Source organism: Barbus barbus (genome assembly GCF_936440315.1).
Source record: "Barbus barbus genome assembly, chromosome: 29".
NCBI classification, from domain to species: Eukaryota; Metazoa; Chordata; class Actinopteri; order Cypriniformes; family Cyprinidae; genus Barbus; species Barbus barbus.
In genome coordinates, this window is record NC_136757.1 from 20,032,328 (window position 1) to 20,060,083 (window position 27,756).

The 27,756-nt window shown below is 37.2% G+C and overlaps 1 protein-coding gene across 1 annotated transcript in view; it reads right to left on the bottom strand.

Annotated features, from left to right (window-relative positions):
* Positions 1–15,658, bottom strand: part of LOC306849726 (F-BAR domain only protein 1-like) — a 32,148-nt gene extending 16,490 nt beyond the window's left edge. Inside the window, exons 1-11 of the mRNA XM_079384987.1 lie at positions 15,611–15,658; positions 8,617–8,708; positions 6,066–6,140; positions 5,299–5,440; positions 4,938–5,090; positions 3,650–3,754; positions 2,390–2,488; positions 2,143–2,239; positions 1,839–1,956; positions 1,453–1,477; positions 420–480 (exon numbers count right to left, since the gene is read on the bottom strand). Coding sequence (XP_079241113.1) covers positions 420–480; positions 1,453–1,477; positions 1,839–1,956; positions 2,143–2,239; positions 2,390–2,488; positions 3,650–3,754; positions 4,938–5,090; positions 5,299–5,440; positions 6,066–6,140; positions 8,617–8,708; positions 15,611–15,643 — 1,000 coding nt within the window. The 5' untranslated portion in view covers positions 15,644–15,658. The remainder of the gene's footprint in view (positions 1–419; positions 481–1,452; positions 1,478–1,838; positions 1,957–2,142; positions 2,240–2,389; positions 2,489–3,649; positions 3,755–4,937; positions 5,091–5,298; positions 5,441–6,065; positions 6,141–8,616; positions 8,709–15,610) is intronic.
* Between the last annotated feature and the right edge of the window lie 12,098 nt (positions 15,659–27,756).

A 27,756-nucleotide genomic window follows, 5' to 3' on the forward strand; every position in this document is an offset into this window, starting at 1 on the left:
CTTTAGAATTTTGAACAGTTTAAAATAAAATCTTATGACATACATGAAAAATCTTTAAGATTCAATTTCTAGGTCATTAATCAAATAAGCAGACTAGTGACTTTTGTACAGATGTTTTTGCTTCCATTGCAGTACAACATGCTCTTTTGATGACTGTTGACTGTCAAATCATATGATTATCAGGTTTTACACAAACCTGTGAAGGTAATGAACCTTGAGTCCAGCTGTCATAACAGTAAAAGAGAGACAAACCGAATACTAAGACATGAAGTCAAACTGTTGTGCTGATAATATAACTATTAAGATAAATTGAAGCTAGTAATCTCAGACTGTATGTACATACACAGTTCTGCACACACACATGCTCACACAGTATACTCTCACTGAATGCACTACTAATGGCTTATTCTGAAGGATATCATTCTGGTTGACATCTGCACGTATCACAAAGCCCTCGTCGTCCACTTCGAGGGGCGAGTTCTACACATAAGCACAAACAGACAGCACAAGCTCACAATAAGAAACAACATTTAAAGGTACAGAACATCAGTTGACAGAGATGATTCGTTGGCTGTCTGTAACGTGAATGTGGACTGTTTTTCACCCATAAACACGCTAATGCTGTTGCCATGGCTCATATCAAAACGGTGCCGATGTTTTAAGGGAGTTAGTAGCGGCCTGACGTCTTACATAACAGCCCGTAACACGTTTATGAAGGATTTTGGCAGTCAGTGGGCTATCAGACATTCATTAAACACCATGAGTATTGCCAAGGTTAAATATAGCTTAATGAGGTAACCAGACCTTGCCAAACACGTCACTCTCTCTTGCATAGCATATACACACAGAAGTCTGTGTATGTTTCTGTTTACGTCTGGAGGAGGGTTTATTTAGCTATTTTTAAGCATAAATTTGTCCTCAGAAGTTTACAAAAACCTCTCCAAAATCAAGTATACAGAACGATGCTACTGGTTCTGGAACTGGTTCTTTTGAGTGAATCAAATATATTCAGCATAATCAGTGGAGTTCGATTCAACAACAAACAAATATAAGACCGTTCTGTTGATGAAGACTCACAGGTTTAGGAGTTACAGGCTTGAATCAGTCTAATGAATCCTTCACTGAATGAATCATTGAATCAGAGCATTTAATCAACATCTGACTCACTCATCGAATCGCATATAAATACAAAATATAAATATATATCTGGCTTCGAGATGTTCTCACTAGTATAGGGTCTATGGTCTATGTACATAAGTTTGTTAGTAAACTAACAACTGGTTTGAGATGAGACTTTTTCAGATGGTCTAAAAAGAGTCACAGAAATTTAATCAAGAACAGCTGATGATACAAGACCAGTAACTGTGCACTCAAACACACACACACACACACACACAATCACCTGTTCTGTGTAAAATCAATTCAGAGAGTGTGTGTGTTATGGGAACTCACAAGTGCATCTGCCACAGCTGAATCCCTAGAAGACAAAAACAGAAGAGGTATGACAATTCATACAGTATATAAGAAGATTTGGTCACTGAAAAACTCATTTAGATTTTTCTCCTGATCTAGAACATTAATGGGATAGTTCACCCAAAAATGAAAATTCCGTCATTAATTACTAAACCTCATGTCGTTCCAAACCTTGTGTTGCTGTTTACGCAGGGTCAGAAAGCTCTCCAATTTCATCCAAAAATATCTTAATTTGTGTTCTGAAGATGAACGAAACTCTTACGGGTTTGGAACATTATGAGGGTGAGTAACTAATGACAGAATTTTCATTTTTGGGTGAACTATTTCTTTAAATGTGTTGTGTTTCATATGATTGCATGACTCACGTTGAATCTGGTTCCTTGTCTTTTTTTCCCAGTCCAGGGATCCTGAAGGCTTTAGCACGACTCTTTTTACTGTTCTCAGATACTAGTGGGGACAGATATTCCTCGAACCCTACTGGACCTTATCCACACACACGCACAGTAGTTTGAGGAAGGTTCGGAGATGTGCAGTACATTTGAAAGCACAATATGACAAATTATAAAACCTTGTATTTTGCAGAAGAATGATTTACAATGCATTGCGATCTAATAAAACTAATGCAATTTCTGGGGAAATCAGAGAGTGTTTTATCTTTCTGTGACTCACCGGGTCTCTCCTTCCCTGTTCTCTTCTGCTCTGTAAACTTCTGAATGAGGTTCTCAACGCCAATGTTCTCCACATTCTGCTTGAATTCCTCATGGACCTGAAGGAGACAGAACAAAGCTTTTTATCAAGCACAGCTAATCGAGATCCCATTGACCAGAACAACTCTGAGCCACAGGGATAATTCGTCTGAAACATTTTCAGCACAATTACAGGATGGAGTAGGAAAAATCCCAAGAGTGAGCCATACCTGCCCAACCTGTACGTGTGTGTCTTCAATGGAGTGTGAATACGCTTTGATCAGTAGTTTCATCTGACGTAAATGAGCCTCCTCAATGTCCTGAAATTTCTGCAGATGTAGAAGGACAAATGTAAAGAGAAGCCATTGACCTCTCCTGACCGATAGTACCGTTTAAAAGTTTGCTGTCGGTAAGACTTTTAAAATGTTTTTCTCTAATGCTCACCAAGGCTGCATTTATTTACCAGACATTTTGGTAACAATGTAAAAATCTTTACCCCCCCCCCCCAATTTATTGCCCTAATTTTATGCATTATTGTTTAATAAAAGTATCATCTTCTCAAACTTTTGAACAGTAGTGTATATTGTGAATATTTACAATATGGTATGGCTTCAACCTTCTTATTGCTTTGAGATGGTTAAAAATATAATAGAAAAACGAAAAACAGATATGATATATCTTTTAAAGACAGTTAAGTTGTAAAACATACATTTGATAAAATAATTATAATACTTCACTAACTACTTTTAGCCATTACCATCAGATATTAATCTTCTAAAGATTGTTTCAATATTTGACCTATGAGTTACAGATTTTTATTTTTTAATTTTTAGGACTGTTTAGATAATCCTATTTGGAATTATTAAAAGAAAGCAAAAAAAATTAGGGCTACTCCACTGAATACATGTGGGAAAAATACATGTGCAAAATTAGATATTTTCTAACATTCTGACATGGATGACAATTCAAGAGATGGAGCTGAAATGCATTTTATTAGACTGCACAAGCATATTTGCAACTTTTATTTGGGATCTTAGTAAATCAAGACCTTATATTTGAATTTTTGCAGAACTGGCCCTAGCATTTAATAGTGGTCAGCCTCTATAATTGAAAGATTATTGCTGATGCCCTAATTGAGGGATATCTCGACTCAGTTGGTCTCAGTGTGATGTCAGGACTCTTATATTTGACTGATTCATCGTTTCTTTGCTCTCAAATTATTCATACATGCAGGTCGACACCAGGCAGAAATAGACTGTAGGCATGTAATCATTTTGTCAAACAGACTGTTTTAATGGCCCTTGTAGCCATGGTAACTTTACATTGCTTTATTGAGCTCATTGAAATACTGTAAAATTTGCTCTGAAGGTCTAGATTATGAGAACTAGTGAGCTAACCCCCGCTTTAAAAATGTTTCAAACATGTGATTGCGACTGTGGTCTGCGCTTAAGCCCTTGGCAGGGCTGGAAAAAACACTGAAAATCACCAACCTGTGCGGATTCACTCATTTTCTGTTCAAAGTCTCTTCCAGCACGGTTAAACTTCTCAATAGACCCTGCAAATGACTCAGCTGCCTTCTTAGATTTCAATTCAGCCTGTGAAAAGATATATATATATATATATATATATATATATATGAGTGAAAGAAATTAAGTCTTTATTTTTTCAAGATCATAAAAACAGGATGAAGGCTACCAGCTTAAAAGATTAGTTTAAACAAAAATGAAAATGCTGCCCTCATGTCATTCTAATCTAGTATGAGTTTCTTCTTTCTTTCTGAAAAAAAAACATCGGCATGTGTCTATAGGTCTATAGAGTATTTCGCACTGAGTAGTTCTAGGAACTAGCCAGAATGGTGGTTCCTAGAGAACAAAATTTCCCCCTCGCACCATTTTCCTGGTCGCATTTGCACTGGCAGCGGGAACTCAGAAGCGGCTTACACCGAAGTCTTTATCCGCAGCATTTACAAACATCAACAACTGGTGAAGAGAGGATGCAGTGTTCGGAGCTGCTTTTGTTGTGTGTCGTAATTTTTGTGATAACAGAGATGGAATGTAAACATACAATTTACAAGATCGAAAGAACATGAAAATCTGACTAAATCTCCTGTGACAACTTGCAGTGTTACCTATCATTGAGGCTGAGAAAAGAACACAACACTGCAGACAACAGGGAAAAGAAGTTATTGCCGTTTTCCATGTTTGTGGAGTAAATATTTTTACATGGCTTTTGAAAAATGCCAGGTAGTGGTGTTTCGTATGCGTTTCAGGCCAATCAGCATACACTTATGTCAGACCCTACTTTGTTTGGGGGAACTAATTTAGCTCCTACTTCAGAGTTCCTAGAACTAAATGCGTTCCTAGTTCCTGTGGTGCGAACAGGCCAAAAAGTGGGTACTTCCGCTAATAGTTCTAGGAATTATGAAAAGGTTCCTCCGGTACAAAAGCCCCTATTGGTGCGTTCAAGAGAAAAGTAGTGACGGCTGCTTCTTTAACAAACTGTTCTTTTGAATCAGTTTTAATTAATCAGTTGACATGGTTCACAACTCTGGTTCCCAAGTCCAACTGGTCATTTTATTTGTGAATAACTTGAATTCGGTCTCTTTGTCATGCAAATCTATCATGATTCGGAATGTATCCACAAATTGCATTGAACACTACTTTCATGTTACTTCTATTGTGCTTCTGTGTCCTTTTTGAGGTTCACAATGACATGAGGGTGTGCAAATAAAGCCAGAATTGAAATTTTCTGACTTCTTTATTGTCTTCACACAAACACCTTTTCCAGCTCTTTCTGAGGCACTCCTTCTTTGCGCAGTCTCTCCAACTCTATACACTTGCTGTGATAGCCTTCTCTGGCCTTCTGCAGGTGGCTGTTCTGCACCTGAAGAGCCTGCACTGACTCCAGAGTCCCGATCACTTCCTCTTTCGTCTACATAAGACACAACAGATTTAAATACACAATAGATATTAAGCACAAATTTAGAACCCAATGCGTTCGTTGTGAAATAATGTAGGGGATCAGAAACTGTGGTGGACGCTTAATGAAAAACAAAACAGCAATGCTCAATTATGGGTACAAAAGCCAGATATCAGGGACATAAGCTGAAATTATATCAGGCTAAAAGCCCTTTATTTACCTTGCGGTGAATTTTGACCTGCTCCTCACTGTACTTGTTGATGTCACGGATGAGGTCGTTCATCTTCTTCATGAGCTCCAGGTGGCAGAGGGCCAGTTTGTCCGAGGACACGCGAAACACGTCCCACATAGGGGCGAATGTGCTGGGGAGCAAAGCAGGTGGTTAGATGCTGATGTATGGAAGTGCGTAAGCCCTTTGGATTTCTTACAGCACAGCAGTATTAGAAAAACAACAGGCTTCCTTGCCTTTGTAAGTCTACTTCTCCTGACTCCCAAAACACCCCCAAAACAAAGTTTGTAAGAAAAAAATCAAAGTTACATTTGTTAGCTTTGTATTTGTGCTCTTAAATGTTTATTAAATTTGGCACTATGCCTACTTTGCATCACGGCAAAGTCTGTTTTTACAGTGTTAAAGCACTGTGTATTTGTTTTGTGACAACTAGCACATGCTTGTGCAGACAGGAAGTGAGGTGAAGAGAGCAGAGGAAAGAGCTAACCATAGCAACGACTTTGACCAATTACACACAACCGCACGTACTCGCACAAACGAAAATACACACATACAATCCTCTTGAATATCCCTGCTGATAAGCATCTAAGTCAGCAGCAGGCCAAACTTTGCAAGAGAAAACTTTCTCCAGATGACAAAATCAGATGCCAAAAGTGATTTTCAACATAACTTTAAGTCCAATATTTTTACCTACTCTGGTCAACCAAGCCTGTAAAATGTCAAAATCCTAATTTCATAACAGGAATAACGTCACTCACCCGAGAGGGCTTCCATTGCTAGCAATCTTAGCGAGTTTGCTCATGGATTTTGAGTAAGTCTCCTCGATGGCCGCCCTTAAATGCAAAGACAAACACACACACACACACAGTGTCACTAGGTAATGGATTCGCATATAAACACAAAAGCAAATATATTTTCACATTAAAGTGATTTAGCACCACCAATAATGACTCAAAGGTCACAAACAGTTCTTCAATGCAAGTTGCAAAGTGTTTATATTCATATTGGTGCACACACTACATTTGAGAAGATTTTTTTTTTTAAGTGAGATAGAACGCTTACAAAAAATTGTGTGGTAACTTAATATTAACCATGAGTAAATAATACTAATAAAAAATTATCTTAGATCGTTTGAAACAATTGAATGGTTTTGAGCATGGTACATATTTGTAACGGACTTACAAAAAAAGCAACCATCAGCCATCAGGACAAAAACTCCTCAAAAAGAGTGAGAAAACAGTAGTTTCCATAGGGTCATGGCCAAAGCTGAAAACACCAAATATTTCTTATCAACCACTACGTGATCTGCTTCTCGGATAAGCCAAGCTTTTTTTGTTCTGACTTCAGAGTCTGCTCATGGGAAAAAAGATGTTGTCATTATCATCCCAGTGCGCCTAGCTATATTGTTGGCCTTATCTCTTAGAAAACATCTTATTTGATCCTTATAAGTGAAATTTAGCTTTCTGTTGGGACAGCAGACAGGAAAGTCAAGTCAGATTCTTCAAGGAACACAGCCACTTTGAGGCACAATGTCCTGAGTGGATGTCATTTGAAAATTGATTTATGTAATTTATTGCACAAGCTATGCTTTTATTGGGGACATATTTGTCTCTCTCAATTTCTCAGCACTCTCCTCCAGGGCTTTCCTGGACAGATTTCTAACATAAAAAAAAAAAGAAAATGTAATCCTTCGGTCCATGACAGAGGATGCCTGCATCCAGCTCCATTATAACGAATAGAAGAGACTATGAAAGTTGGCAGGAGCCTTGGCAGAGCTGTAAGTAATCCCTGTTCTCTCTGCAGAATGAGAGTCGTTTTGGAGTTTTCATTTTAATTATTGCAATTAGCTCCAACTCAAATGTCTACTACAGACCAAAAGGAATGCTCACACATCCCACATATGCTGTCAGTGGAACGAAATGAAGATTAAGCTTTCTTCATGTTTTATACGCTGCATGTACGGCATTTTCTGACCGCTGCGCTGCCTTGCATTTGTAGACGTGTGCATGAGTGGACAGCGAGCACTTTGTTGACTGCTCTGCTGCTCTCAGATTCGTGTGCTTTGGCACTTCAGTGCTGAGAGACAGAACTGTGGTGTGAAGAAATCAACGAGCAAAAAAAAAAAATCTGAGCAAAAATGATATGCCATACGACAAGAATCAATGGTCACTTCTTGTTCAATTCTTGTTATTAATAGTAAGGTAGTTAAGTTTAGTTACTGAGTAGGACCATGTCATGCAGAATATGTGCTTCATAAGTACTAATAAACAGCTAATATGTTATTATTAGGCATGCTAATAAGCAACTAGTTAATAGTTAGAATTAGTCCCTATACTAAAGCGTTACCGAATCAATGATATCAGTTAAGATATAACATTACAGTACAAACGCAGCAAAACATAGTATAATGTAATGTACGGTGGACGAGAGAACTCAACACGCTGCAACTTCAGAAAACATGCAAATAGAAAAAGCACCAGCAAATCAAGAAAACATCATCAGTTTGACAGCAGGCGGTGCAAATGCTCACAACACAAACAAACAAATAAACACTGCAAATGCTCACAATACAACCAAACAAATTGTATTTGCAGTGCGTTTCTTTGTTTGGGTGTGTTGCGAGCATTTGCAGCGTGTGTGTTGTCAAATTGCCGAAAGTTGTTTTCTTAATTTGCAGGTGTTTTTTTCTATTTGCAGCGCGTTGAGCTCTCTCGGCCACCGTAGTAATGTAATATATGATAGAATGTAATAAGATCAAATAAGACAAAACAATGCAATAATGTGACATTGCAACAACGTAACATAACATTACATAATATTATAAGATAAAATGTAAGACAAAGCATTACACTAACAACGTAACACTGTAGGAAAATGTAACCATATAGTAAGATTAAATAAGACAAACTGCAACAGAATAATGTAAAAAACCTTAATATAATGTTTTCAGATAAGACATAACATACTAATGACAAAGTATGGTATGTCACGTAACATTAAACGATACGATGAAGATCAAATAAGACAATAATTAATTTAACCCTGTTATAGAACATTATAAAATAACAAAGAACCTAACATTACAGTAACAAGGAACAGTATAATGCAGCATAACGTTTTTGAAACATTATCATGACAAACATTCCAACTTTAATTTCACTTTAAAACACAACTGCTGCTGGGGAGTTAGAAACACAAGAAGTGAGGAGTAGAAAACCAATTTCACATCACATTCCTGACAGTACCAGTTACACCGTCTCACCCCTCCTCCCCATCACCATGATGACTCCTCCCAAAACAACACCTCACCTCTCGCGCACAAACTCAGCCAACTCTTTGGCAGCGATTTGTCCATGCTTCATGTTGTGGTAGAGAACGTCAAAACCTGCATTCTTCTCTCCCTGTGAACAAACAAAAACACCACCATAAAAGGTACATTCCTGCAGTGTGTATAAAAATGAATCATCGTCAGAAACAAATAAGTGGTAAAATAAAAATAGCAAGAGGAACTTGAAAGATTGGACTGTCGACTGTGGGCCATTGACTACAGCAGGCACAAAATATAGTATGTGCCTGTACAGAATGTCAGCATTTGTAAACCAACATCATTCGCTTCGAAACATAAGAGATTTTTAAAGTCAGAAAGAACTATTTCTCAAGTTATGCTGTGAGCTTTCATGAAGCGGATTGAGGTCCAAAACTGGTTCAAACATACAAACTTCCTCTAACATCACTGCCTTTCCTTCTCCTTAAAAATGTCTCAAAATCACAGTGCAGTGTGGTATAATGAAAATACAACAACAAAAGAATAGCACAGCAGTGTGTGCGCAAGACATGCCACGTGAGCAAGGAGCACAACACACACAGATTTCCCTCAAAGGCCAAGGCTCAGTAGGGAGATCCTCAGATGATAACCTTTGGAACAAAGAAACGGCACATCCTGTGGTCAAAGTTAGCAAGTATAAAAATAGCCCCCTTTCTTTGAGCAAACAGAAAAATGTCAACAAACGAGACAGAAAGAGACAGAACCAGGGCAGTCACTGGCCATCAATGCCTCCACGCCATAGAAAGAACTTCCCAGGTAACAGAAAAATAAACAAAATTCCTACTATGCAAAGGATAGAAACGGGAAAACATACTACAAAACAAGAGCTACTTGTCACGACACAGGCTAGGAGACACAGAGGTATGTGAACAAACAAGGGTATTTATTTAAAAGAGACTGAGGAGAAACCAGGAGGAACAAGTGGTGAGTGAAGCACAACGTGACAAGGTCCTGATTGCTTAGCTTTGCAGTGACTGACTGTAATCTCTTGCAGGAGTTCAGGGAGCAGTGGAGAACCTGGAACTTCTGCGGTAAGGAAACACACAGGTACGTACAAAGGGTTCAGGTATGTGAACGGTAGACTGGACGAGGAAGGAGTGTGGAGAGTGTGCAGATATAGTGGAGCTCGATTAGCTGCAGCAGGTGCGGGGAATCAGAACGCAGGTGATTGTGATCTTGTAAACGTGGGTGCTGATGACTGCGGTGACTGAAACTCTCTGACATTACTTTAGTGAAAATATCACACAAATATTGATAAGTATATTACTGATGAAGACAAGTGATGTTCAATTGTGCAGTTTAACGCTCTCCTAAATACTAAACAAATAGTGATAGTGAAAGTAAATAGTGAAAAACTTGTGAGCTAGAAGTCAACAGGTTATTTATGGAACTAGAAAATGAATTAGAATTTTGTACATTTGAATTTTAGATGTGACATTTAACAATGGTGCCATATTTTATACATTTGTGTTTTATAACACAATACACAGCAGATTTTATGATGAAATTTTCAGATTACAAAAAAATGCAGCTCCAAGTTTTTATATAAAGAAATTGTGAACTCCAAATTCAAGATTCTAAAATATTAAATTCAGATCATACATAAAACAAACAAAACAAACAAAAAAAAAACTGCAGCTTCAAGTTTTTATATGAAGAAATTCCAAACTCCATATTGAAGATTCTAAAATACTAAATTCAGGTCATACATAAAACTAGGTCAAAGGTCAAGCTTCAGTGTTCCACAGGGGGAAGTAGAGGTTATCAGAATATATTTTGGACAGTGACAGAGCTGCTACAATTCTATGATGTGGTGAAGTACCAAAAAACAACTAAACCAAATTTGAATCAAATGTTGCAATTTCATGAATGGTTTGGTTAAAAATCCCTATGAAGAAAATATATGTGAAAATCAATCAGCTGAAAAACTTTATGAAGTTCCTGTCACACTATAGTCAGATCCAGACAGTTACCCATGGACCCTTCTGGTGTTTAATTTCAGTCTTTTATTTGTACATGATCACAGAAATGTGCTGTTTAAAGAACTGAGGTTCCACAATAACAAAACCAGTAGCAACCAACATGTAATTTTAATCTTAAACCAAAATGAAAACAACAGCTGATGTTTGTTGTGTGGCCAATATGCTTGTTGAAACCTGACCCCTTTGGAAAGCTGATCTCCCATGATTCTCTCTGCTCTGCCCACACAGCACAGGTAGAACAGCACCCCTTTTAAGTGCTCTCTCTCTCTCCTCCCTCTCTTTTTTAGATGCATGTGACGGTAAACAAGTATCTGGCAAGTAAACTGACAGTCTTTTCCCACAACACTCCAGTAAGAATTCAGTGCTGAAAGCAAATGGAATGATAAGCCATCTGCTGACACCCAGAGTATTTCAGTTTTTTTATAGCTTCATTCCCTTAAGTTCATTTGCAAAGTATACAGCCGTATCTGCCATTCACCTTATCTAACGCGATGCCACCACAGAGGATGCTTTGTGTTTGAAGAGAGCATGACAGACAGGGAGCGAGAAACAGAACAGCTACAGTGACATTAAACAGGGCTGCAGGTGTTGAAAGAGAAACTCCAATACGCTCCGTATTAACGTGTCTCCTACCAAGATAGCGGTTGCTAAAGCGACAGGGTTCCCCTGGTAACTGTGAGAGAGTGGGAGACACATGACGGCTCATTCCATAAGGTGACAGGTATACGCGTCTGTCGGGGCTGAAGTACCCCTGCTTAGGGCTGCACGATATTGGAAAAAAACTCACATTGTGATATTTTGTATTTCTGCGATATATATTGCAATAGGAAAAAAAACAAAAAAAACAGATGACTTGAAAAGCTCTATTTTCAAAAAAATAATAAATGATTGGAGTGATTTTGTAGGTGAGTAAATCAGCATAGAAAAATAAACAAATTACAAACATAGACAAAAATGTTGTTTAATTTGAGGTGTTACTTGTCATTTCTTTTTAATTAATTGTCAAATTTAATAGCAATTTCTGAGGAAAAAAAGTGTTACAACATAAAATGTCACCAAATGTCGAGAGCTATTCTGAAGAGGGTTTTTAACCTCTAACTTTCCTATCATGCCTTGTCAATGGGCTTCTGTGTTAAAAGTCAGCCTGAGTGTTAGGCTGAACATCCAACAGTAGCGTCTTCTAAGAACCACCACACAATGACAACCTGTGTAAGTCTGCAAAACGAAACCAGTATCACTTGATTTTAATTACCCCTGTGCTGTAAACACACAAGCAGGGATGATGTCTTTAGCAGCATGTAAGGACTAATATGGAGTTGGATGAATGAGCCATGTCTCGTGAAAGTTGTAATTGGATGATTACAGGGCGTTCCAGTGCCATGATGCTCAGGGCAGTGAGGCAATCATGTGAGACCCACTAAACACACACAAACGACAGAACAGAACACCATGTTCAATCTAGTCCCTCCAAAAACCTTTTCACATACTACTGTCAGTGCAGCTCCATGAGCTCTCGCTGGCTCCAAGAAGAAGTAGGATTATGTGATTTTAATTTTGAATAGGGTGTACACAAAATGAAAATGAAGTTTTAAACTATAAGAAACACAGACAGTCTTGTTCAATGCTCACAGTCAAGCTTAAATTAATGCTAAATGGCCTAAAACATTGTTCTTGTTCTTGATATCGATTATTAAAATCTTAAGATCTATCTTTTTAAGTTATCCACGCCTATTTTGACTGTGTGAAATTTTATTTTAAAACACAGCCACCATAAAATCTGACTTTAGCACCTCTTCTTACTTTGAGATCTCTGAAGTTAAATAAAGATTTAAAGTCATAAGATATAGTTTAATAGATACGGTTTTTGAAATCAAATCCTTGCATAGGAAACACTGGCATTTAACAGTGCCTTGGGAAAAAAACAGATGATCTTAAAAAAATAAAGCATATACATTAACTCAAATGGGAAATAAAAGAGGTATCGAATGAGCATATTTTGTCTTATTCTGTGTCCTAAACTCCTGAAACATTGTTGTCTCATATTTTAGAGCAGCCAATGCAATTTTGTAAAGAAATCAATCAAATCAGTATGTGTGTGGAAAATATTCAGATGTAACCCCCTTTGTAATTTCTAACATTTTCCTAAGTAACTGTAATTTATTACACATTTTTCTCAGTAACTGTAATAGTAACTGTTACATTAATTTTGTAATTAGATTACGTAATTCCGTTACATGTAACTAGTTACTTCCCAACACAGCTGAATCATATCAAAACCAATTCAAACTTTTTAGAACCACAGGGCTCTATACTGCGACCATTTTTTGAGTGTGTACGAGTAAAAATTTGACGTGGTCGCACTTGTGTGAGTGCATGGTCTGGCTGCTCCAAAGCGTCTGCTTCATATAGTCTGCTTTATCTGCTGCACATTGTAGCAGGAGTCAGATTTCACTGATCACGTGAAGAGATGCGCTTTCAGCGCGAGCGCTTCGTGGGTAGAGCCTGGTTTATACTCGCTGCATCAGCACGAGCGCGAAGGTGCACACAGCGGATTGAGCGTAACGGAGGATCTGGTTTTCAAACTAAAGTAAAAGACCGCTTCTTAAACCAGAGATTGATTCCTCAGTGTTTGCCAAGCATTCTGTAATTTATTAGTCGGTATAGCCTATATAATACAGCATGTGATGTGTCCTATGCCATGCCTCGTCTTATTCGTTTTTGTTAATAAAGGTTATGTAAGCTAGTTTGTTATTGTAGCCTATTGTTTTACTGTTGTTGTGCTTTTTATTTAAGAATAACAATGAATCCATCTTTTGTTTTAGTCTTAAAAAGTGAAAAGTGTATAGATATAAGCAAACCAGATAATTATCTTTTCTTGTATAACGTGACACCAAGATCGCAAATTTGAAAGTGAAAGCACACGAAAAGAGGAATTCCTGTTCACAATTTAAATCACAAATAATACCGATGAAAAAGGGTTTAATGTTGAACACTTTCGTTACCATATAACTATAAACTATGATAAAAGTTCAACAGCATGCATTGATTAATCAAATGTTACAAATAATTCAAAATATAATAAATTGCGACAAAATTATGTGTAATTTATTTTTTAAATATATCAAACAGAACACAAGATCTTATTATGAAAGGCAATTAGTGTCTAAAGTTGAATTTTTGATGGTACTATGGAAGTTCATGAGGTTTGATTGGGCGGCACATTTAACTCGCAATGATGTGGTCAGTCATTTTCACAGGCAAAAGCAAGAAAATACAAGCTCAGTAGAGTCCAGAGCTAAGGTCAAGCATTAAGCAATTTTTTAGACAATACTTCTCATCTTCTGAAGCTCCAAAGCTTGACCTCTTTAATGTGACACTGAAAAAATCTGCATCCAACCTCACAAAACTGAAACAGTACAGTAAGAGTGAAATGAAACAAACTGATTAGGCTGTTAAATGAGCTCTCTGTTGTGCGACAAACATCTGACAGCCTGCTAAACGCCCTGTTTTCCATCTGAGGAGGAAACAGATTGAAGACAGTCGTAAGGAGGATGAAGACGCATAAGCTAAATAAGGAATGTGCTTAATCACTGCGATTGCGAATTCCCTCTCGGCGACTTAATTAATCATACATTTTCAGTAATTACCCAAATGTGTCGTCTCAGTCATTTCACACAGGTGTTTTTATTCAGTGCTGCAGAAATAGTCAGAGAAGGACGAACATGCACAACAGACAAACACACACAATTATGATCACATTATATGCAAACACACAGACACACATTAGAATGACAATTAATTTCTTTAAAGTCAACATGTCAAAGTCAATTTTACTTCTGTAATTTTATGATCACGCTAACAAACATCCAGATCACCAGAATAACCATCTAGAAACATCGTAACAAAAAAAAGAAAAAGAATAATAGAATATTATGCATTTACATAATTATTATAAATATTATAAAATATATTAAAATAATGCATCAACTTATCTGTGACTAGCTGGAGGTCTTATATAAATAAACTTGTTTTTATAGTTAATTTATTACTAGCAAAAAAATAAAAAAATAAGAAATATTTATCGGATTATTTTTTTCTTTTGACACAACATGTATTCATGAATCAAGCACAAAAAGACCAAAAGGTTTATTAAAGTAAACTGGGTCACTTTGATTTCATGTTGATTTTAAAAACAGCTTTTCAGAGTAACAGAAAAGAGTGAAGGCCAGAGTCTCTGCATACATCTGCATGAGCGATGAGGGGGTCCAGAGTGAATAATAGTTCTGCATGGATGCTTGGGTGTCTCTGCATCTACTACAGTTCTGTCACACAAAACCAGACAACTAGATGGCCTTGCTGAAACCGGTCAGCAGACCAAAGACTGCAACCACACAGAAGAACACAGTAGAGGAACTAAAAAAACCTCAGTCGAGAATATAAATGAAAGAAAGGCTGTTCAGACTAAACAGGAGTGAAACCATCACTGTATGCGGTTTACTTTCAAGTGATGTTTAGAGGCACTTTACAACGAAACTAATCTGATGGCACAGATGTTGTAAATTCCTTTAACATAGAGAGGTCTTTATCTGGTAGGAAGGCTTCTGTACTGATATAATGCGACCTGTATTCAGTAGCAGTGGTTGATCAATGTTCTGCCTTGATTTCCCTCTCTTCTCCCTCGTTCTTTGAGAGGGGCAGGCTGGGTATTAAAGTAGGACGCACCTGAAATAGCCCTGCCAGGTGTGCTGTAAGAGCAGAGCATGGCTGTCCTCATGGGAAAGCTGACACTCTCACTTTTTTTCTCTCTTTGTTCTTTCCTCTCTCCATCCCTCCTTCATATTTTCAATGACGCAACTGAAACAGTCAGCATATGAATCCCAAACGGCTTACAAGGCAACTGTACAAAACATACGCCAAGTAAACATTTTCTCTTACTGTACTGCTACAAAGCTGAAACATTAAAAACCCCATCGCATAAGAAATGTGACAGACTTACCCAAAAATTGTTCTTAAAATACGCCATCTCCATTTAGTGGGTTCCTAGAGAGTTCTGAAAGAAAGAAGAAGAGGGTTATGGCCCAGATATAATATTTAGAGTTGTTTTACCAAACTTATTCTAGGAAAATATATGAATTAATAAAAAAAAAACTGATTTTTTCCTCTCAGTTTGATATTAATAGACTATAACTAATCTTTATTTTATTTTATACCAATAGCTAATAAATTCTATATGGTTTTGTCTACATTAAAAAAAGAAAAACTAAAAACTATTACAATTATATAAATATATATTAATATATAAATATATACAATTATTTTAAATCAATTATATAATGTACAGTATGAAAATACATATTTTAAATAGACAGACAGAAAGACAAATAAAACATTTAATTCCATTAAATGGAAAAAAAAACTCTAATATCAGCTTATAGCTAGTATATAGTAAGTATACCAAATATATAACTATTCAACTAATTGGCTTTGGTATTCTGTGGAAATGTGCAGGCACAGGGTATCATGAGAAGTCACATTGACTATTTGAGTGTCTTTAAAACAAGAGGGGCCATCTTTCTCTGTGCATAATCTACTGATATTATAGATGTGCCTTTGTGAACCTGTTACACGGATGCATTTCAGAGAACTGTATACAGGGAAGAAACAAGGTACGCAATCAAAACAAGGTTAACCAGGAAAGCAGACTGACATCTAATGCTGATGTAAGCAGGATCCTGCAGGGGCTAGTGGCAAGAACTCAAGGCAATTTTAAAAAGACCAAACCCACGCTGAGGTGCACACTAGGGATGGGCGATATCTTATCGTTTGCGATATACCGTTGAAAATTCTCCTCACGATAAAAATTTGTCTCCTCACGATAATAACGATAAGTCTAGTTGATGACGTAGTTTTGTGCGCGCCCGATTCACTGTTCACATGCGGAGTGAAAACAAGCATGGCGGAAGGCGGACGCGACTTGCGCGAATAAATCGCGCTATTCGCGCGTAGTTGGACGCGTGAACATTTTGGGTTTACGCGCTTCATTCGCGCGTGAAATTCACTGCACAACAGATGTGAATTCGCGTCATGGGCAGGGCTTCTGCCAGGCGCACATGTATGACTGCCACAGAGAGCATATGTATAGAATTTCGCTCTAAACGCTCAATTCCCGCTGCGTCATTCGCGCGAATTGCGCGGCAGGATGTCTATTCGCGTCTTTGCATTGACTTAACATGTAAATCACTCGCGCTTAACGCTTCATTCGCGTCTGGTGTGAACGCGCCATGAGGAGGAGCTTGTTGTTATGCGAGGAGCTACCTCCACAATTTGCTACTGGTTTGGTTACAGAAAATCAGATGAGGAGCAAACTACCGTAATATGCAAAGTGTACAGAAAAATGGTGGTTACAAAGAGTGGAAACACGTCCAATTTGAATTTGACATAAAAGATGCCATACTTTTAATAAAGTTAAATATGCCATTTCTGAGATATTACAATGAATTAATTTCTAAAATGTTATGATATGGAAAGCCTGAAACAGATCACAGCAGTATAGCCATACACAGGCTTTCAGTCATCAGCAATGTGGTAAACGTGTGCCAGTAGCCTATGCATATGATTTAATATGAAGTGTCCATAACGCATTATTATGGTTGATAAGAGCAATTAATGGAGATGAGCTGTTGATCATAATTAGCATGGCCATAAGTTGGCTGTGTACAGAAAGTTTCAAGTTAATTGCATTAATAAGTACTATATGAAATAAACTTAATCTTTAAAACTTAATCTATTTATATATATATATATATATATATATATATATATTATCGTCATTTGTATCGTTATCGCAATAAATACCTGAAATTATCGTGATAAATTTTTTAGGCCATATCGCCCATCCCTAGTGCACACACAAACATACTCTCTCTGTTTCAATGCTCTGGCAGAGCAGATGACACTGTGAAAGTGTCTCTTTGTGAATGTAAATGTCAGCCAACTCAGAAATATAAAACCTTCACCTCAGCTAATAGCCTGAGCAGCCCACTGAAATCCTTTTTTTTTGGTCAAGTCTATTCAATGAAATAAAAAAAATTTAACATTGGTCTGGGGCTAAACGAAAACGCTTTTGAAAGTTTAGATGTTAGATCAGTTGAACAGTGTTTCATAATGCGTCTATTCTGCAGTTGTGTACATGATGGCGGCTGAACGTCTCTCTGAGGTAAGACAACAGGTGCAGGGAGCTGAGTCACTACAGAATGCTCTTCTGTAATACAGCCTCTCTCACTGCACACACAAACACACACACACACACACACACACACACATTTTCATCCTCTTTCCTACCCTCTCCTCATCTTTCCTCACTCTCTTTCGTAAACACATCCTGGCAGTGACTGTTGGCTCTCAGAATGTGACCGTAAGCTCAGACATTTCCAGTTCAGTGTCTATATTGGCAAGTTTGTGCTATTGCACAAGCAGCCTACAGCTCAACACCAGGGGCTCATAATGAGGATCCTGACATCAGCCAGGTTAGAATCCTTCCGAAACACCTCCAAATTTTGATGGGCTTTAGTGGCTGACAGGACAGTGGAGGTAGACAGGAAAGTAGAGGGAGGGAGAAGGGAACAGTATCAGGACACAAACGTCAAAACAAAATCAGTCTAAACTAAATAATTGATTTAACTTTATTCCTTTGTGAAGTACCACCTTCCTAAAATATAAAGGAAGCGTCAGCTATAGATTATGTATTAAATATGACATATTTATTAAAAAAATCTGTCTATTTTATATATATATATATATATATATATATATATATATATATATATATATATATATATATATATATATATATATATATATATATATATATATATTCAAATTCAAATAAATAAATATATATATATATATATATATATATATATATATATATATATATATATATATATTATTATTATTTTTTCACGCAGATATCATGCATTCACAGCAATTGCGTCTCCAAACTGTGTCTATTCACTTCTTTGACTTTTTATGTAATCTACTCGCACAAATAATTTAATTCGCTTTGGGTGTGCACATACCATTAGAATGATTTACCATCACAGGAATGCATTTTACAACTTTGATTTTAAACTGCAATAATATTTCACAATATTATTGTATTACTGTATTTTTGCAGCCTTGGTGAGCAAAAGAGACTTCTCTCTCTCTCTCTCTCTCTCTCAGAAAAAAAAAAAAAGACTTATGGTGTATGTATAATAAATTTAACAGTAACTTTTCTGCTGATAAATGGCTGACAAAGATCAATCTGGTTGATGTTTCTGTCTATTACGGAGTTGAAATCAAAACTTGATCTACACATTTTTGTTTTTAATAGAGTTTAATCAGAATCAGAATTAGCTTTATTGCCAGGTATGTTTGCACATACGAGGAATTTGTTTTGGTGACAGAAGCTCCACAGTACGACAGAACAGGAGGAAATTAACATGAGGAATCTGCCTAAATGACAGCGCTGTCCTTGAGTAGATGTGCTTGTGAGAGCCAGGCGTGGGCCCAGCAGAGAGCGGTTGGAGGTGTGATTCCTGTTATGTTTCTGAGAGCTGGATGCTGGCAGGATCTGCAGCTTATGGAGTGCTGACCACAGGGCTTTTCTCTGGCCGGTCAGGCCTCTCCTGGCACCATTGACGGCCATCAGCCGGTGCACAGCACGACCTCTCACAGACAGGGAAATACTCATGCTTACGCCTTGCTCCCTCGCTCCTTCTTGCACACCCCTTTAATTAACTCGACCCAGCCAACCTTACACCCCTACGGACGGGACGACACAAGCTTGGCAGCGTGGTTTGTTCCAAAAATAAGACTCAGTCATTGGTTCAGAGTGCTCCAAACAGACATCAGGGCGCAACGTGGAGGAGATCGAATACGATCCAACTGGGACTAGAAAGAATTTCATAATATTGGAATCTCATACTCTGTAATTAGGTCTATATGTCAGCCATGTATATGTCAGTGGACATGACGATAGCAATACTGAGTTTTTTTAAAACATCTTATTATTGCTAAAATATTCACTTAACACAGGCGCTTGTTACTATCAACCATTGGCAATGATAATATGCAAAAAAATTTGATGTTTCAGTTAAATAACAAGATATAACATTCCAGCCATTTGGGATCATGGCAAATCTACTCTTTGGGTTTGGCACCAAAACACAGTGGCACTGGCAGCTGAATTTTCCATTGAAGACTACAAGCCTCCTGGAGCCGAATCTGTGGTCAGTGTGGAGTGAGTCCTGGAGGATCCATCTGGCGCTCTCAGTTTTAAAGTTTTTCTAGTTTTTAGTCATAGTTTTTGTCTTTTCCCAAATAGATCATTTAAATTTAATCATCATTAAAAAAAATTATTTCATATAAAATTTATTTCAACATTTCATGTCATACTCTAATTTACTAATTTTAGCCAGTTATTCTGACTACGATTTTATAATTTTTTTGTCAAATTGTCACATTATAGTTTTAATAAAATTTTAAATATTTGTGAAAAAAAATAAAATGTTTTAACTGACAAGAAATGGCTAAATTAAACCACATATTTCCAAATTTCTGTATTCATTTAAATATGCATGCGCAAAGCATGTGAAAACTTTGTTTACACTATTTAGTGTACACACAACACGTACACCGATATATAGATGGCATGAAAAATTTACCAAAAGGAAAGCGCACAGCCAGTCACCCTCATCCCTCTCTGGCAGAATGAAATGGGAACGCTCAGCACTTTTCATCCTTTTATTCTCCCTCTCTTTCTCAATTTGCTGTGACTGAGAGGATTGTTAGAGAACTATTGGCAGATGCAGATGCAGCTCAGAGGGGAGACGCTGAGCTCCTTTCTCTCTCTTTCTATCTGAAGCTTCATATGGTGCTGTATATAAACAGAAGCAGTGTATCAACCCTCAGCTGAGCCACTCCAGGAGTGAAGCATGGCTACAGAGCCAAGAATCAACAATAGACAGCCTGCTTGACTACTAGAGCCCCATCTGTCAAAGTCCATGAGATACTGAGTGTGTGTAATATTTTAAATAAATATTTCTAAAATAATTCAGAGCTGCATTAGAAAACAAATAGAGGGAGAAAACCAACCAACAGTGGCCTAAAATACATTTATAAGAAATGACAGTCCTTAACTCGAAATCCCTGATGAACAACCCTTTTGAGGAAAAAGATGTGCCAAGGCTGTCTGGTGAATTCAGCCTCTTATATTTATTACCATGTGGGTTAGAGTGAATCAGAGAGTGTTTTTCTGTCCTTCTTCACCTGCTATGGCAAAGAAAATGAGTTGAGAATATTTCCTGTCAGAGGGGTTTTTGCAGCGATCTTCAACAGCGCATTGCCAAATTCCCCACCAACAGCAGGCCAAGCCGTCTGTATCACTGCATCAGAGATTCAGCAAGATGCCCAGAACTTGATTTGGTGTGATTATGAATAAATTTGAGGGGGATTTTTTTCTTTGGAAATTCTGAGGCTTATGCTGTAGAAGCCCCATCTGCCATTTCTTCAAGAACAAAAAGCCCTTACAAAATGTTATGTGTAGTATTCAGTTTACTCAGAAAACCATAAGACTGTGGTTCTGAATGATTACCATATTCATTTACCAATGTATTAAATACCATGGAAATACCATGGTACATGTCCAAACACTTGGCAATATTATATGAGCATAAGTGCTTTTACTCTAAATAGCAGTATTATTAACAACAGCATAATTATGAGTGTGATATTGATGTAGATTCAGTAACATTCAGTAACTTACATTTTAAACACAATCGTACACATTACTTTGTGCATTATTGCTTCACCAAATAAAAACGGATTCATTACTTCAACATATCAGTGTGTTTAACTGTTGAGTGAATGATTCCCTCATAAAGACACATGCAACATACTATCATAATCCTTATTTCTTATGCTAATATTTCCTCCATAAAAAGGTGTGGTAAAGGTAGTAAGAGCAATATGCAGTATTCTGGTATGCTAGTATTTGTTCTTGAACGAAGTGACAGCCAGTCACTTCTGTCATTCTGAATGAATCAGTGTTTTGAAAAAAAATCAGTTGAAGTACTTCCATACTAATATAACCTGAAGATAGAGTCAATGAAAAATCTCCAACACTAATGCACAGATTGACTAATGTCTCAGCCACTTTAGATAATACATTATCTGCTATAAACTAATTAGCAATTAAGACAACATTGAATGTCACATCACTGGACAGTTAGGGTTAGGGTTAGGGTTAGGCACCCAAATGGCACCACGCGGACAACAACCATATATCCTTCCACACCAACAGAGTCCAGCTTGTTTCTCTGTTCAGAGCCCAGGAGAATGAAACCACAGTCTCTGCTGGCTTTTGTACTGTGCTGAATGCTGTTGTTGTTGTCAGTAGTGCTCGAGCACAGTCTATGACAGCAGGCCAGAGCTCACCTCCACCCGGTACATCACCCAGCTGCATAAGCCATATACGAATACATGCAGAATCAACAATTGTACTCAATGCATTAATTAATTCAGATCATTGAACCATGTTTGTGCAGCCCAACATCATATTTAAATGACAGAACACGTCTAGAAGACACTGGCAGAAGTGAATTAGCAACACAAATGATAAACATCGTCCTATTCTCTGGCATCGCTTACTGTTGCTTTCTCATTTTGTTTGGGTCAGCGTGCGTCTCAAAAATGACCTAGATAGCAAATTTGATTAGGGTCTTCTGAATACGGGGACAGTTGCATCTCAATGGCTCAATTACATACCACTGAGATTTCCAGTAAACTAGCTTTTATTATGTCACTCAGCATGTAGTCGTGAGGTCTGTACTCACACGATAATTTCACTGAAACACTGTTAAAACCTTGAAAAGGAAAACTGACAGTTTATACTCAAAGCAGTTGAATGGTTATTCATTTTGTTTCCCAGCGTTCTCTGCCTTTACATACATGACCATAATTCACCATTTGCCAAATGTCAAACTGCTGAAGTGGCCTACTAATCACTGATTTGCAAGCAATAGCCTTATTTAGCCTATTTAAGTGTTTGTAAATTTGCAGGTAGGTTTCTTGAAGCATCTTGGAGACATTGCCACAGTTCTTCTGGACTTAGTCTCAGTTTGTTCTGTTTCTTCGTATCGTTCCAGACAGATTAGACAATGATGAGATCCAATCTCTGTGTGGAGCACTGGCTGTTGTCAGACTCCTTTTGCAAACAAAATTACACTGGATTATTGCAGTTAATGGCAAAATTAATGTTTGGAAATGTAAACTGATACTTCCTAACACACTACAGCAAAAGATAGAAGTAAATATTTATTTTTATTTATTTTCCAGCTAGTTGCCAACATTTCTCATTTTCTTCATTTAGTTTATTTAACCTGAATCTAAAATACCTAAAAATACCTCAAACTAAAACTGAGATAAATATATAAACATATTTAAAAAGCAAATAAAAATGAAAAAACAAAACAAATAATATAATTACTAGAGCTTTTCAATTAAAATAAAATGAAAACAAATTCAGAATATTAACCAAAAATAATATCTCAATGATACTGAAGCCAGCTTTGTGTGAGGAACAGACCAACATTTAAGACATTCACTATTTATATACGAGTATGACCATGTTTTATAGATAGGCCACCAATGAACTCCGATTTATCATGTTACAATCATACCACTTGTATTATCACAGTGTTTATCAGCTCATTTTATGATTTAAAGTAGTTTTAGTATACTGGCTTATTAACATTATATCACTTGATGAAACACAGGGCTATACGTTTCTGGCAACCATAAGGTTGTTTTTTTTTTTCCATTAAATTAACAGGGTATATTTACAGTGCATTATTGACAGCAAACTAAAGTATCATCTGTGATTTTTGGTATGTTCCTCACACAAAGCTACCATATGACTTCAGAAGACTTGTTATATGATACGGTCTTCTTTTATGATACTTTTTGAAGCTTAACAGTATAAAAGACCATTCACTTTCCTTGCAAGAAAGGATCTTAGCCATTCTCTCTAAGATCTCCTTTTGCGTTTCATAGAAGAAAATAAGTTGAGGACGATCAAATGACGACATTTTTATTTTTGGGTGAACTATTCTATTAAAACATTTAATTATAAACAAGCTGACACAAATTGATACTTATGGAAAAGTCCCACATCCAATTCATGTAACAATGACCCACAATCAGGCTAGGCTCAGAGCCACGTTCCCTTCTCCAGGCTTCTGTGTGCCTCTAGACAGCCCAACAGACAGAAATCCTCCATCTGCCAAGCTGCCAAGCTTTGCCCACAGGCGCTGTCCTGCTTGGCAGGGATGTAGATGAGCCAGCAGCACTGACACACAACTACAAATCTTTCAATGCTGATGCTAACGACCACTAGTTAACAGCAGATGACAAAACAAGTGACAGGTGGACTGGACCAGTCTCCTTGAAATTTCAGGTTCTTACTCTGCTAAAATAAGTTGATGTTCCTCTGATAATGAGAGAGTCCATGCTAATACAGCAGGTTCCCTCTGATGAAGTCTAATCAGCTAGACCAATTCAAGCCGATTCAAATTTAAATGCAAAGTACTGCGCATCCCCCACCTCCCTCTCTCTATCCTCTGCAGGTCTTCAGAGTCAGGGGTGTTTCTGAATGATCCCTCTAATCTCAAACCGCGCCGGCTTTCATGTGTCTCGACTCTTTCGGGCCTGATAATGGATCTACCTTGACTTAAACTCAGCAGGCCCAGAGTGGGGTCAAAGTATCTACTGCATGACCTCCAGTAAAGGAAGCTAAAAGCTGGAGATGAGATGTAGAGCCCTTTCAAAGCTCTTCACTGAGTAAGACTCAGAATTATCCAGATGACTACAGGGTTCAGAGCTCTAATCAGTCTTTTATATAAGGTGAGACAGGATGTACAGGATGTATGAAAATTAGTATGAAACTTTTAACAGAGAGAATAGCTTACTATACAAAACGAAAAACAATGCATGCTTGCACTGGCGACAGTGGCGAGCTATGCAGCACTGGATATCTGTCGAGCACACAGAGGAAATGCAGCAATATCAGTCTTCAGTCCTGGCCTAAAAATTAAACTGTTTGCAAGACTCAGACATCATGACACACTACTCAGAAAACCAGATTATAAGGTAGTTTCATTTCTATTAAAAGCCTTTTATCCCTTGCAGTGCAGTCAATGCTGATGTTGAATTTCTAACAGGCTTTAAAAGTTGTAAGCTTTTATTCTGAGATAAGTGCAATGCTAGAAGTGTTCAAAACCAACAGTTTTGGAAATAAAGAAAGTCAAAATGCATAATGTGACTAGTCATGGTACAGAATCAATTTCAATTTGATGACCCTAACGAAAGTCATATGTTTGATTTCATAATGTCCACGTGTGTGCACTGAAATCTTGAAATAGCATTTGTATGGTCTTGAACAGGAAAGCAGACTACTTCAACATGTAAAAAAAAAAAAATTAGGACCCACCTGGGAGAAACAACCATCTCAACACAATTAGCATACAATTATGCAACTTCATACTCAATATCTTGGGTTTATTTCATTTTTACTAATCCATAATTTCTGATTGTTTTTTCCTATTTCTCTGAAATTTAAAGTACTGTCATTACTTTGCTCTCTTTTTTTAACGCACAATGAGGTGATTATTTAATATCTAATAATGCAGAATGACCACAAACACTGATGTATAACTCTCAGTTACATAACTGAACAGAAAGACTTGGTCATCAAATTTATGTTAACCATCAGTTTAACTCATAATGATTTGATAAATCAGTCTATTAATTCAATGTTTGTGATTTTTTTGTCAATCTTTAGTTGTTTTTTTTTACTGGTCACTCAACTCAAGAATCTTTTGGAATTTTTCACGGACCACAATTTGACAAGAATCTGCATTACAAGAATCAGATGGTTGAATGGTTTGTTAATTTGTCTTTAAACGCACTCCAGCATTCTTATCTATCTTAGCCACATCTCAGTGCTCTCAAGTACGTCTTAATTGTATTAAGAATGTTATGTTTGTGTACTACAGTTACAGATTACAATTTTGTGTAAAACAAGAACAAGTCAAGACAAACACTCAAAGGACAATCTGCATCTGCATCACAAGACTCTTATCATGAGGTGGGAATACCATGGCGTGCATTTACAAAATCCGCTGCAAGAGATCACATAGTGAAGTTACATAGTGGAGTACAGTGTATATATGAGCCCCAGGATCTGTGTTGCACAACAACTCAGCTTTGCAAACTCTTTTGACTTTGTGGGAATATGAAAAACTAGCCTGCAGCCATTCTCCACAAATCTACAACCACATGGCACTATAGCTGAGGATGTGACACTGTGCACCAAGTGTTTCTAGAAATAACCTGCCACACTTCCGAACGGGACGACTGGCCACTTCTAGAGATATTTCTCCTGATCCACTTCATCAAGAATGACAGGGACATTATTCATCCACACAATTTGTAAAACAAATGATGCGTCCTTTAAGGCATGAAATTCGACAGTCTAAATAGAGCTGCTTTTAGAATCTTATAAAGACAAGCCATTCTAAAAGGTATTCCTTAAAACTAACCAGTACCAGTACTTGTTACTAAAGTAATCCAGTTATATATTTTCTTACATGTTTTAGTTTCAATAGTAACCATTCATTTGATTTTAGTACTTCATTACATACTGGTAGAATTTATTATTAGTGATTTGTATGTTCAGTCACTAGTATACTTATTCATTACATACTAATATTTCTTTTTTTTCTACTATTTTCTATACCATTAATGACAAGCAGGTTAACTGTTCTATTGTTACTATTTACAATTTGAACAGATGTGTCACTGAATGGAAATTTTAGTTTCGTACAATATCTATTCACTTGCAATTGCTGGTACCTATTCTAGTTTTACTAAATAGTCTATAGATTCAACTGGAACAGACACATGCGTTTCATAAATGAATACTAGAATCTAAAACATAAAAGCAAACAAAGCTGGGACAGATACAAGTATTAGTGCCAAATGAATAGCTACTAGTAAAATTAGGTATGAATGCAAGACCTGAAGTAAAAGATCAAATATATAGCATAAAACAGATATACTTAACAAACAAATTAATCTATCAAACTTTTAAATCCACCTAAGAGACACAAAATCTCCACTACTTTGCCCATCAGTACTCTGTCACAGCAACTTCCTTCCAGAAAGCGCCGTGTCTAAAGTCTTTGTTCTAGACAGAGGAAATATATGCTCTGATGAGGAACAGCACAACATGCTGTGCGCTGCCAACCCAAACTGAAACTGACCTTGTTGGAGATGATCAACCTTTTGCTCCACAATGCCGACACACAGAAACAGAGATGCTCCGCTGGGGAAAGCCTCACTGTCAGTGACATACACGATGCGCTGCCTACTGCTGGACGCCTATTATGTTGCATTCTAGGTAAAACGTTTCAACAGCATAACTAATGACTTCATACTGTGCATAGAAACGTAAAAAGTGTGTTACCTGGTTGTGGTTTCAGTAAAAACAACGTGGTTCATTTTCATCGCCGGTAGTTGCTCCCACCGTGCAGCGTTCAATGTGTTATGGAGAGTAAGAAGGTTTGAACGAACAGTTGACAGTGTTCGAAAAGCCCCACCCACCTGTGCTCCTATTGGTTCACCTTTCCCGTCACTCAAGCATCATCGGAGCAAAACTGTGTAGGCATGGCAACTCCGTTTCCAATGCCGCTTTTCCTAGCCAATAGAATAATGGCTCAATTTCAAGAGTCAACGCCCACCTGCCACGGACAAGAGTCATTGGACAAAGTGTTTGTCAATCAAAGTAAGCCTTTGAAAAAGGCGGGAACCCTTGAGTTCGATTATTGTAATGTATGCAAATTCATTTCTTTTCCGAAATTCATAAAGACAAACCGCTGTCCAAATGGCCACAAAAATGAAGTACTCAGCACAAAAGCAAATTTGGCAAAGTGCGCATCAAATATTTTCTGATAACTGAGATTTATGCATTTGCACAGGAAAAAAAGAAATAAAAATACAATAATAAAAGAACAAAATGTCTTTTTGATATTTTTTAAAAGC